The 12,806-nt window shown below is 41.0% G+C and overlaps 1 protein-coding gene across 1 annotated transcript in view; it reads right to left on the bottom strand.

Moving 5' to 3' along the window:
* Positions 1-12,806, bottom strand: part of LOC108258195 (zinc finger protein 850) — a 41,625-nt gene that overhangs the window by 16,010 nt on the left and 12,809 nt on the right. The window contains 5 exon segments of the mRNA XM_053675918.1: positions 4,254-4,373; positions 8,099-8,191; positions 8,360-8,492; positions 9,182-9,263; positions 9,749-9,757. Coding sequence (XP_053531893.1) covers positions 4,254-4,373; positions 8,099-8,191; positions 8,360-8,492; positions 9,182-9,263; positions 9,749-9,757 — 437 coding nt within the window.

The following is a 12,806-nucleotide window of genomic DNA, read 5'->3' as shown; positions in this document are numbered from 1 at the left end:
GGGAAGGAGCAGAAGCAGGACGACAGTCTGAAACACAGGGTACAGGTGAATCAGATCAAAGGGGTTGACCAGAATCCGGACCAGGAACTACCCACATCCTACTTCCTGGTCAAGGGAGGCCTGCTTTATTACAGGACCAGCTGCAGAGGGGAAGCTGGTGACCTCCTGGGTGGTCCACAAGACAAGGACCAAATACTGATGCACCTGGCCCATGCCCATCCACTTGGAGCACACCTGGGGGCATGGAAAACCCTGGAGAAACTGAAGGACCACTTTACCTGGCCGGGAATGGATGTAGAGACAAGGGGCTTCTGCCAGCACTGCTGCCAGTGCCACTGCACCGCCCTGAGGAAGCCACCATCAGCATCCCTTATCCCTCTCCCAGTCATAGGCGTCCCCTGCGAGAGGATTGGCATGGACCTCGTGGGACCACTCCCGAAATCCGCCCGGGGTCATGAATACATCCTGGTCATCAAGCATCCACGGGCATCAAGCCCACAAGCATCCACCGGCTTCACACCCTTCGAGGTCCTCTGCGGCCGACGACCTTGAGGACAACTGTGTGTGGCCCGGGAAGCATGGGAAGAACAGCCCTCACCATTCCGCTTGGTCATCGAATTTGTACAGGAGATGCAGGAGCAGATAGACCGAGTGGCCCCGATCATACAGGAACATATAAAAGCCGACCAGGAGGAACAAAAAAGAGCATACAACCGCACGATGCAACCACAGGAGTTTCAACCTGGCAATCGGGTGCTCCTGCTAGTACCAAACAGCTCCTGTAAATTCCTGGCACGATGGCAAGGCCCATATACAGTCCTTGAGAGGACGGGTGCCGTGAACTATTGCCTGCAGCAGCCCGGCAGGTGAGCAAAAACAAAAACATACCATGTAAACCTGCTGAAGAACTGGATCGAGTCTGTTGCAGTATTACCTGCGTTTGCTACCCTAGACACAGATCACAACAAAGGCGTGGTCATGCCGGGGGTGGGGGGGGGGGGGTGACCTCACCCCCACATAAAGACAGGAGCTGACTGAGCTTCTGGACCAGTTCACCGATGTCTTTTCTATGTCCCTTAGGGATGATGCAGCTGGTCCACCACAAGATTAAGACCTGTCCAGGAGTGGTGGTGAGACAGTGGCCCTATCGTGTCCTGGAGGCCCACTGCAAGGCTATCGAGGAAGAGGTCAGCTGGATGCAGCTGGACAACATCATAGAGGAATCTGCCAGCCCCTGGTCCAGCCCCATTTTGGTTGTGCCGAAGCCTCCGCAATGACTTCGGGTAGCTGAAGCAGGTCTCAGAATTTGACAGCTATCCCTTCCCCCGAGTGGACGACCTAGTGGAGTGATTGGGAAAAACCCGGTTCATATCCATACTGGATCTCACAAAAGGTTATTGGCAAGTAGCACTGGTCCCTAAACGGCCACAGGCGGTACCGGATTCTCCCCTTTGGGCTACACGGAGCGCCTGCAACATTCCAGAGGCTGACTGACATCATCCTGCGAACACATCATACATTTTCAGCTGCCAACCTGGACGATGTGGTGATACACTCCTCCACTTGGTCGGATCACCTGTTCCACCAGGGGGAAGTCCTGAAGGAGCTCTGGAAGGGCAGGATGACAGCCAACCCAAAAAGTGGCACCTAGGGCTGACTGAGGCACAGTACCTAGGATACCATATTGGCCGGGGCCTACTAAAATCACAAGCAAAAAGATCAAGGCGGTTAACGACTACATAAAAAAAAAAAAATGGGTACATGCCTTCTTGGGGTTGGCGGGGTATTACCGCAGATTCGTGCCTAACTTATCTGTAGCCTCCCCCTCTCAGATCTCACAAAAAAGGGCCAACCAGACCAGGTGAAATGGTCTGCAGAGGCAGAACAAGCATTCCAAGCCCTGAAAGAAGTTCTCACCAGCGCCCCAGTACTACGTAACCCGGATCTCACTCTACTGTTCACAGTATACTGTGATGTGTCAGAGACCGGACTGGGCACCGTCCTGTCGCATTCTTTCAATGGAAAAGAACACTCAGTCTTCTACATCAGCAGGAAGCTGTACCCGGCTGAGAGGAAATATGCAGCAGTAGAGAGAGAGGCCCTGGCAATAAAGTGGGCCATCGATGAGCTGCATTACTACCTGCCAGGTCGACACTTCACTCTTGTGATGGACAACGCACCACTGCAGTGGATGGCCAAGGCCAAGGACACCAATGCCAAGGTAACATGATGGTTCCTTTCGTTGCAGGACCTCTCTTTCCAGGTTCAACACCGGGCAGGAGCCCCACATGGGAACGCAGAGAGCCTCTCATGATGTGACGCACTGTGGGCCCAACACACAGTGGCAGTAGGCTCGGAGCTGAAGGGGGGTACTGTGATGACAGGCCGGCGCACAAAAGAGAAAGAACGCTCCTCCCGCTACTGATGCTACAGTGCTGAAAGGACAGCTCCGCTTCAGCACCACCAGTGTTCTGTACAGCCGGAGAGCGTGTGGCTGTGAGGCGGGGCTGCAGACACACACGGCTGGTGGATAATTATCAGCGCAGTTGCTCTCCACCGTCTAGCAGCCGGAGGGAGCATATAAAAGGGCCAACCTCCTATAGCAAAAGAGGAAAGGGTTCCCGAAATGTGACTAATGTTATGTTTTGTGTTTCTTCCAGATAATTCAGACACAACGGAGTAGTTCGCTCCCTAGATGAATCCACAGAGCTCCCTGAACGCCAAACGGGATCTCAGCAGCTCTGGAAGACCCCAGCACACCCTCTGCAGACCCAAGGGCGACACCAACCCCTGAGCACTTCACCCCACTGCATCTCTTTTCCACCCTCACAGTATTGATTAAAACTCTCCACGTTTGACACTTAAACGGCCTCCTGTGCGTCTGTCATCAGCTAATCGTGGTCTAAACTTGCTACAGCATGGAGATTGCTCAAACACTTTTCTAATAAATATGTGCTTTCTAGGGAAGTAAGTATTCTTTTATGAGTGTAAGCTAATGTCGTCTTACTTAAGCTCTAAAACTTTTTTCATTTGTAAGTCGCTTTGGATAAAAGCGTCTGCCAAATGAATAAATGTAAATAGTGTGAATGACAGCTGATAGGCCTTTAGACTTCATGTTTGACTTTTCAACAGGTAAACCTGCTAACTCTTGTGGGGAAAAGAAGAAGCAAAAATATTGCAGTGCTGCAGCAGGACATTTCATATCCAGAATTTTAGCTGCACCATCAAACAGCAGAAGGTATTGTTGATCTGATGCAGCGTGTACTTGGCAGCCAAAGGGACAGACTGGCCAGCCTGCAAAAACTCTGTTTCTTTATTTGAAAGACAATGCTCCTTAATAATAAGGTTGAGCACTTGTGAGTGAGTGTCTGCTCTAGCTTGCATATTTCAGTGAACTGTTCCACCTATTTGGCCCAGGTGGTGCTACACTCACCTATATTTTCCACATTGCCATCAGAGTCCCTCTGGGGAACTACAAAACAATTTTTTTTTTAAATGATCCTGCTGGTCCACCAGGTCAGAGATTTTTTTTTCGACAAAGGTGGGGGGAAAGAAGCTGCATCAGAAATGTCCTTTACTATACCCAGGCAAACCAGGTAGGTATCAAAGGCATCATCTTCCTATGTAGAGAATAGTTAGAGTCCTCAAGACAAGGACAAATGTCCATCTTCTTTGAAGCCAAGGTATGACAATACCACAAAATGCCACAGAGGCTAGTTTAGATGCTTGTCACTGTGGGCTCAAAATCTAGCAAAATTTCTTAAGCACATTATGATAAAATGCCTCAACAAAATATGTTATCATTCTAAACCAATAGAGCAAGTATAAAGAAAATACCTCAATACAATACCTCAAACAGAAGTGTTCTCAAAGAGCTGTAAAGTGTAAACACTGAAAGACAGTGGTGAAGACAGCTGTATAGCTGATATGATCCTCTACGTCACCACACCTCACCTTCCTTACAAGCATGAAAACATGTCTTCTCTTCAGAAGGGTGGTGAAAGCTTGGTATCGCATACATCCTGTTATAACAAGTGAACTGACTGAAAGGCAACAATAAACTGCCAGCTGTCTGTCTGCCTAACAGCTATCACTGTTGCTCAATATCATCTGGATGTGGAAGACACATGAATTCAAACATGATACAGGAAGTCTTTCCTGATTGGGAGCTTGCATGACAATAACTGTTTATTAATAAATTGCATAGTATAGAAAAAGCCTGAATGAGAATTAAAGTGTCAGTGTTACTCAACCCCAGTCTGTCCTTGTACGGAGGTTGTCTTCATCTTCAGATTCTTCCTCTTTTACATGCTTCCTTTCAAATCCTCCATTATTTTGGTCTATATCTTCCACAGAGTTTGAATTCCCAGCATCTGAAATTCCAAGATTTACATTTAAATACTATCAATGCAAGTAATACTATAAAGAACAAGAGGGAAACCAGTGCTGACGGACTGGTCCAGTCACAAATAAAGCCTAGTTAAGACTTCAAAAGTTATCCCAGGGGTGTAACAATAGACTCCATTCACGATTTGATTCAATTCATTATACTGGGTTTTGATATTTTCAGAATATTTGAATATTTAACAAAATTTGGAATGAAGAAATACCATGAGTGAAAAGAGTACTTTTTATTATTATTTCTGAATGAGAACCAATGCAAAACAATGTGCATTTTTCTGTATAAAAAAGTAAAAGGTAACAAGTAAAATTAAACAAATAAATGTATCAATTGTGCCAAAATTTTATTGCATAAACCGGTCTCTCCAGGCATTTGGGCCAGGATAAAACATTAAACTGTCTAATGGCTTGTTTTTATTGGCCGGACATTCACGGAAATGTTCACAAGTGGTGTGCAAAATGACGTCAATGTCAACTGGTGAATCCACTGGGCACCCCAAAAGTGCTATTGTGCCCATTACCATTAATCTAGGTCCCCTTCGAAAGAATTGGCATAGACCTCATCAGGCCGTTAGAAAGGTGCAGGCGAGTACATCGCTTTGTGTTTGTCCTGGTGGATTATGCAACGCGATATCCAGAAGCAGTGCCTTTGATCAACATATCAGCACATAGCATTGCGAAGGCGCTTTTCCATTTTATCTCCCGAGTCGGGATCCCGAAAGAGATCCTGACTGATCAGGGCACAACGTTCATGTCACAAACACTTCGCAAACTTGACAAATAATCGGGGATTAAATTAATTCGCTCCAGCGTTTATCATCTGCAGACAGATGGGCTGGTCAAATGGTTTAATCAGTCATAAGTCTCTTCAAGATGATGTGTGGAATTGTGATACTGTAAGTGGCTCGAGCCCCTCTTATTCACAGTACTAGAGGTTCCTCAAGCCTCTATGGGGTTTCCACATCTAATAGCAAAAACAAACACACATTGGGACAATTAACACAGGAGAATATGCCACAGGCAGAAGAACATAAATCTCAGCAGAATAACGGGGTACTCAGCTACGGGAATTCACACGGCGATTTGGAGAAGGTGACTATGAGGTCAGGCAAATGGACACAGGTGACACACTTCATATATACCACCTCAATCTCCTAAAAACGTGATGAGAGGCAGTTCCTATGGCTCTGGCGATAGTGGTTCCTGAGAGGGAGGAGCTGGGACCAGAGGTAAGTCTAAAAAGTGCAGCCCAATTCACCCCAGTCCCCATCCCATAGTGCACAGGGTCCCAGACTGCAGGATGAATTTTCCGATGTGTTTTTGCCTCTACAGGGTCGCATGGACCTCATAGAACACCACAAAGAGACTCCCCCAGGTGTGCTTATATGCAGACTCCCCCAGGTGTGCTTATATGCAGATGTCCAGCAGATGACACCAGCAGATGACATGGCACCCCAAATCACCACTGACTGTGGAAACTTCAAACTAGACATCAAGCAACTTGGATTCTGTGCCTCTCCACTCTTCCTCCAGACTCTGGGACCTTGATTTGCAAAATTTACTTTCATCTGAAAATTGATTGTGGTTGTGTACTAAACCAGACGGAGAGATTAAAGGCTCAGGAAACCTTTGAAGGTGTTTTGAGTTAATTAGATGATTAGAGCTCTTCTCCGGTAGATATTTCTGTATTATAAATACTTCATTCTAATATTTTGAGACACTGGATTTTGATTTCCATGAGCGGTAAGACGTAATCATTAAAACAAACAAACAAACAAAAAGGCTTGAAATATATAATTTTATGTGTAATGAATGTAGAATATATGAAAGTTCCACTTTTTGAATTAAAATACGGAAAAAAAGACTTTTCCATGACATTCTAATTTTTTGAGATGCAGCTGTATATATATTACATGTGCAGAAGCTAAATTTAGATAATATGCTAATCCAATTCGGAATCCAACATTCCATCCGAAGGAATGTTGTAGTTCGGCTGAATGAAATTGATCAGCTGTCAAAAACCATGTTTCCTGTCGGATGCATCACTTTCAATGACACTGATGGCAACATGTCATTTGCAATCATTTCACACAGTCGTTTTTCCGCCCCTGCTAAAACGGAGGTTATTGTTGGTTGTGTAATGTCATATGCTGTTGTGGACGCTACTGGTGCACCTTTTTAAATGGTACATCATGGTGCTCCTTGTATTATATTATTATAATTACAGTGTTTGCAATTGACATTATCGCCATTTAAACTAAAATGATCCCAAACGTAACTACAGCACGCTCGCTTCATTTTTCCTTGTGTGTCTGCTGCACGTGTTTTGTGCCTAAGCTTGCTCGCACCTCAAAACTATGCACTCTAATGATGACCTTGCTTAATAAATACCTTTTAACCAGTACATTCCGGCAGCGAAATGGAAAACGACTTAACAAAACAGGCGTAAATTAAATTTTTTGGCTACTGGTAAGTTTTATCGATTAAATGATTAATCGACAATCAATTAATAGTTAATCATTAGCATCCCTGGTAACAAACATTGACTCCTTTTTCTACTCATTTGTTTTTCCATTTCTTTTGTTTTGCATTTTCTATTTTACAGGCTTTGAGTTTTCTATCCTGATGTTTTGACGTCTTCCTTTGTCTACTCATACGTTTTCCTTTTATAAACTTCCAATTTTGTTTATACTTGCACCAAATTTTAAACACAGCTGAGTGAGAACAACCAACCATTTTTTGCCACACTCCGTGTCAGATTTCCTTCTTGAAGGAGTTTTAGAATCCTTTTCATTGTTTCAATTGACAACTCTCTTGTTGGGTCCATGTTTCCTTTCAAAAACTCCAAGGTTTGTAAGCACTCTTAACTGCAGACGTCTTTGCATTTTAAGATTTGTGCTGGTATTTGCTTTAGCAATGCAAATTACAAGGTGATTCCATGAATTTTTCCTCAACATTGTGATTCAAGCATTTTTCCTCTAATTGATCTATGAATCTAGCCACATTTACAAGACAAAATGGAGGTCAGTTTTGAAATGACCAAAAGAGTGACATCTCCTGTGTACAAATATTCCAGCTTTATACCCAATGAACACAGAGAACCTGAAAACACAGCTGAAGCCATATGAAGAAACTGCACGACAAATGTTTCAGCGAGAGGATGGAACATGCCGAATTTATTTGCGCACCTTCACACTCATCAACCTGCCAAAGCAGCAAAAATGAAAGATGACAAACCAACATTAGCTTTCCAACAACCGACAATTACCCCATAGCCCCATCTAGCATCCAAAAAGCACTAATACTGGTATTACTGGTTTGAACTAGGTATAATCAGCATAAAAATTATGATATCGTGCCAAGTCAAGTTAGTAATTGCAATCCATCAGTCACTTTTCAACTGCACACGATTGCTGTCTTGGTAATGGTGCAGAGTCTCCAAGAAAAAACACAATCATGTGACCAGCATGCTCTTTTTATACCATATTGCAACTCTATGGAATCTGCAGATTGGGACCTCTGGTGTTCCAACAATGCAGCTGCATGTGTCACAATTAATATAATGCCGATAGAAAACATTTCCACAAGGCATACCATCACATTTTTGCATCCTGATGCATCGTGTCACAGGTCATGTATTGTTACACCCCTAGTTATTGAATTCCAGTCTGGACCATAATACACCCTGTTGTCTTACAGAGATAGTCTTTATCTTCAGGGTCTTCCTTTTTCACATGATTCTGTAGGTCCACAGGTGTGATATGTCCCACAGAGACTGGTGTCGCTTCACCTGAAATTTTGTTAACTGAATTTAAATGTTTTAATTTAACTTTTAGAAAAAGTAAAGTACAAAATATAAATGGGGAAAAGTCAGTGATGTGGTCCATTCACAAATTAGATTAGACTAAAAATTATTTCTGAATATTAGACTGGACTGTAATGTGCCATGTTGACTTACAGAAGTATTCTTCATCTACAGTTTCTTCCTTTTTTACATGTTTCTGAAGGTTCACACAGGTGATGTGTTCTACAAAGCCTGATGTCCCTCCATCTGAAGACATATATTTTTCTGTCTGCACATCCCCACAAAGCTAATGAACAAAGAGTAATAATGCTTATTTACAAAAGAAAGTCGATTAAGCAATATTGCATGAGCAAAAGTGCTGTTATACAGAATATTGGCACAGCTGTGATTCGGCCGTAGACACGAGGCTGCAGGTAATCACAGCAGTGCCGATATTCAATACAGCAGTACAACTGCGAGTGTGATCATGCTTTTATGTGACAGTTTTCATAATAAGAAATTAATATCAAGTAACTAACATTTCAGACACAATATGGCCAAATATTGGTTTATTTTTGCTGTCAGTGGAAATAATTCCCAAAACAGCCACAGCCAGAGCTTTCCTTGTTGTCATGTAACAAACAGACTGACAGCCTGTAATGATCTACTGCTAGATTTGTAATTTATGCAGCAAATACAGATAAGTGGAGTGATACACAGTGAAATGTCCCAGTGCTGTTATACTAAATATCAGTACTCTTGGAATGTCACTTGACCAATCAAATTAGTGGACTGAAACTAACTGTGGTAGAACACAACATATAGACCATGGGGATACTGAAGAGACGATAATAACATGGTTTACTTAATTAGTAGGAGAGCATGCAACCTACCAAGGATGGCAGCTGATTAAGAGAAGAACATTCACACAGTCAGGTGAATCTCTTAGTTATTAAAAATGTTACGTTTAATTGCACACATATAGATAACTGTTACCTGTGAGTCAGTGGGACCAGGAGTGTGTGGAGGTTTTCTAGAAGAACACGGTCGTATCCCTGCTGATTCCATTATAAGGTCTTATTATGAGGTCTAAATGGTGTTTCTGGAAAAGGAGGCTCTGATCATAAGCATAACCCACTGTAATCTAAAATACTTCATGTAAATCATGAAGCTTTCATTTAAAAGAAAACTGGAAGAATAAACAATGATTTAATACGCCACTGTATCATTCTCTCTGTACTGCACTTCGAAGGTTTGGGATTCAGTCACTATTAGCCGAGCAGCTCAGCTAGTTAAACTTACCTCAGGTTTTAAAGTAGAACATAGTGAACATCCTCAAATACAGACACAGTGTTAAGCTTGTTTTTAAATCGATCAAATCTGTTATTGCATATAAACCAGTCAGGAATATTTTCATGTAGAAAAGATTACCCAATGACAAAAATCCACTATTTACTCGGGGATGAAACACCTCTTCTTCTTTTGTTGTGAGTTTATAGCGTCTCCTCATCCTTCTTCCAAGTTTTACTGGAAGCTGATAAACCAGGTTTTTTGGTGCATTACCGCCACCAACTGGATAGGAGCAGTGACAGTAGATTATAAAAAGGGAGCATATTTCAAATTTAAATCCTGTTATAAAAGCCTGTTAATCTTAGATAATTTAATAATGCAGTATATACTTTCCCTTGTCCTTAACCACTTTGTAGTAGACTTTGTTTTGTAATGTTGATTACACCCATATTAAGTAGCTTTTCTTTAAGTTCAGATATTTAATTTTCATATGCTGTACAGTGAAGGCTGCAGTATATGCATCGTCCTGTTTCATGTTTTCCTATTATAAATAATGACTGATTTAGACCTGATTGTCCTATTCTAAGACGAGTAATAACTGTGTCCTCTTTTCGTTTATTATAGACTATCCTCTGTATTAACTTGCTTTTGAATACTGTATAGTTGCCTTCCATTCAGTTCTCTGTCCCATTTCTATGGTCACTCCAGTGTAATATATGTTTTTATATTTGTTTTTAACCTCATTTTTACTTAATGTAAAAAGTAAAATATATGTTAAGTAAAAATATGTTTTTAGCCAACATATCAACAGTTTCATTGCCCTCCACCCCCACATGTATTGGTACCCATAAAAAAAGACAGGATTTACTGCATGTTGTGGATTCTGAATAAACTTGCAAGAATTTCATATATCTTGTGTTGATGAATATTATCTACTTGAGAGGTACAGAGCCTGCTGAAGCATTCTGTTCATCAAAATAAATCAATATACATCTCCAGAACATCAGCCACTTCAGAAGCGCTCACTCCTGCTGGATCTCTCTCCCTGTCCACAGGCTTCAAAATAAAAATAATACAGTGCCGAAATTTTTTGTGTTAACGTTTGATAAATGTTACCAGGTCTTTTAATCACCAAAAATATATCCTGATTCCCTTGAATTGTTTACAACCTTAAATAAAATGGTGGAACATTCTAAATAAATGTTTAGGTTTTGGATATATAAAACAAACATTTACTTAATTTTACATTTCTCTCTCTTAAAACCCCCATGTTTTTACCTTGTTGCCGTGGTAGTCCTGATTTGATCAGTTTGTTTGTTTAATAATTAATTGATCAATTAATTATACTTCTTTTTATATTTGACAGTATTAGGTTATTGTTTCCCATCAAATGTTTAAACTGAGGAAATGTACAATTTTAGGGAAAAAAAATAAGGTCATTTTGAATTTGGTGGCCGCAACATGTCTCAAAAAAGTTGGGACAGGGCAACAAAAAGCTGGAAAAGTAAGTCTGAATTGGAGTTGTACATTCATATAAATAACTTACACAAATCATGAAAACTGGTAAAGGTAGGTGTATTATTTTTTTTTCCCTTCTTATTTATAGAATGATCAGATTATGCATCACAAGCTGATGATGCCATGCTGGGTGTTGAAGGCATCTGAATAAGCAAATTTAAAATCTGTACAATACTATGCTTCTTATTAAAACTCTTCCCAGAATGCAAGCATTACCACTTTCCTTGCAGAACAGTTCTAGTTTTGAGATATTCTTGGGCTATTTTTCATGTACTACATGTTTAATATCTACCTGCATATGTTCAAATCAGGGGGAATTTTCTTTATGCTGTAGATTTTACCTTACCTTTAGGGACCTTTTCCTGTTGAAAAAACTAATATTTTCAACTTCAGTTTCTTGACTATGTCACATTTGCTTCCAGAATTTGCTAATATTTAATAGAATCCATTCTTCCATCTCCCTGTATAATGTGTATTGCCACCATTATGCTTAACAATTGGAAAGATTTTCTCTCCATCAAATGCTGCTCCTTTTTCTTCTCCAAACATACCTTTAGTGATTGTGGCCAGAGAGTTCATTTTTCTACATCATCAGTCAACAGGCTTATCAAGATATTGTTTTACATATTTCACTTTTGCTATGAGGTTGCAGGTAAGGTTTCCTTCTGATGACTCTTCCATGCATGTCACAATTGTGCAAGCAATTTTCATTTAAGGATTTTCCTTTCTGCACATGCCACAATTCCTGTTTTATTTATTTATCAAATATAAAGTACCTGTATATTAGCATTTGCAGATTTAAAAATAAATAAATAAATAAAAACATATTGTTGCAGTGGTTGGTGTAAGAGTGGTGCTTGAAAGTTTGTAAACCTTCAAACTTTTCCATATATCTGCATAAATATGACCTAAAACATCATCAGATTTTCACACAAGTCCTAAATGTAGACGAAAACAACCCAATTAAACAAACGAGACAAAAATATTATACTTGGTCATGTATTTATTAGGGAAAATGATTAAATTTTGCATATCTGTGAATGGCAAAAGTATGTGAACCTATAGGATTAGCCGTTAATTTGAAGGTGAAATTAGAATCAAGGTGATTTAAAACAATGGGATGATTATCACGTGTGAGTGAGTGTCCTTTTTTACTTAAATAAAAGGGGTCTATCAAAATCTGATCTTCACAACACACGTTCTGGCATGAACAAAGATTTCTGAGGACCTAAATAAAAGATTTATTGATGCTCATCATGCTGGACAAGGTTAAAAAACATCTCTAAAAAGTTTGGACTCCACCAATGCAGTCAGACAGTTTGTGTACAAATGGTGGAAATTTAAGACCAATGTTACCCTACCCAGGAGTAGAGACCGAAAAAGAGCACTCCAAGAGCGAGACGTGTAATAGTCAGTGAGGTCACAAAAGGAACCCAGGGTAACTTCTAAGCAACTAAAGGCCTCGCTCACATTGGCTAATGTTAATTTTCATGAGTCCATCATCAGGAGAACCCTAAAAACAATGGTTATGATCACTAAACTGCTGGATGTCCAAGTGGTGATCTGTAAAGAATGTGGGCTTTATAGATAATTGGATTAGTTTTAAGGGCAAGACTGGTCTGTTAGGGCAGGATGGTATCCATCCCACTCAGGAAGGTGCTGCTCATATTTCTTGCAGCATAGCACAGTTTCGGAATAGGCTTAATTAATTGTTGACAATCCAGAGCCAAAGCCAGGGAGCAGGCGACTTTAATATTCATTTTTATAACCTGGCAGACCCTCCGAGAACAGCGGTTATGTCTATACTAGATTC

The sequence above is a fragment of the Ictalurus punctatus genome, chromosome 25, assembly GCF_001660625.3.
Source record: "Ictalurus punctatus breed USDA103 chromosome 25, Coco_2.0, whole genome shotgun sequence".
Lineage (NCBI taxonomy): Eukaryota > Metazoa > Chordata > Actinopteri > Siluriformes > Ictaluridae > Ictalurus > Ictalurus punctatus.
This window is presented reverse-complemented; position numbering and strand designations above follow the sequence as displayed.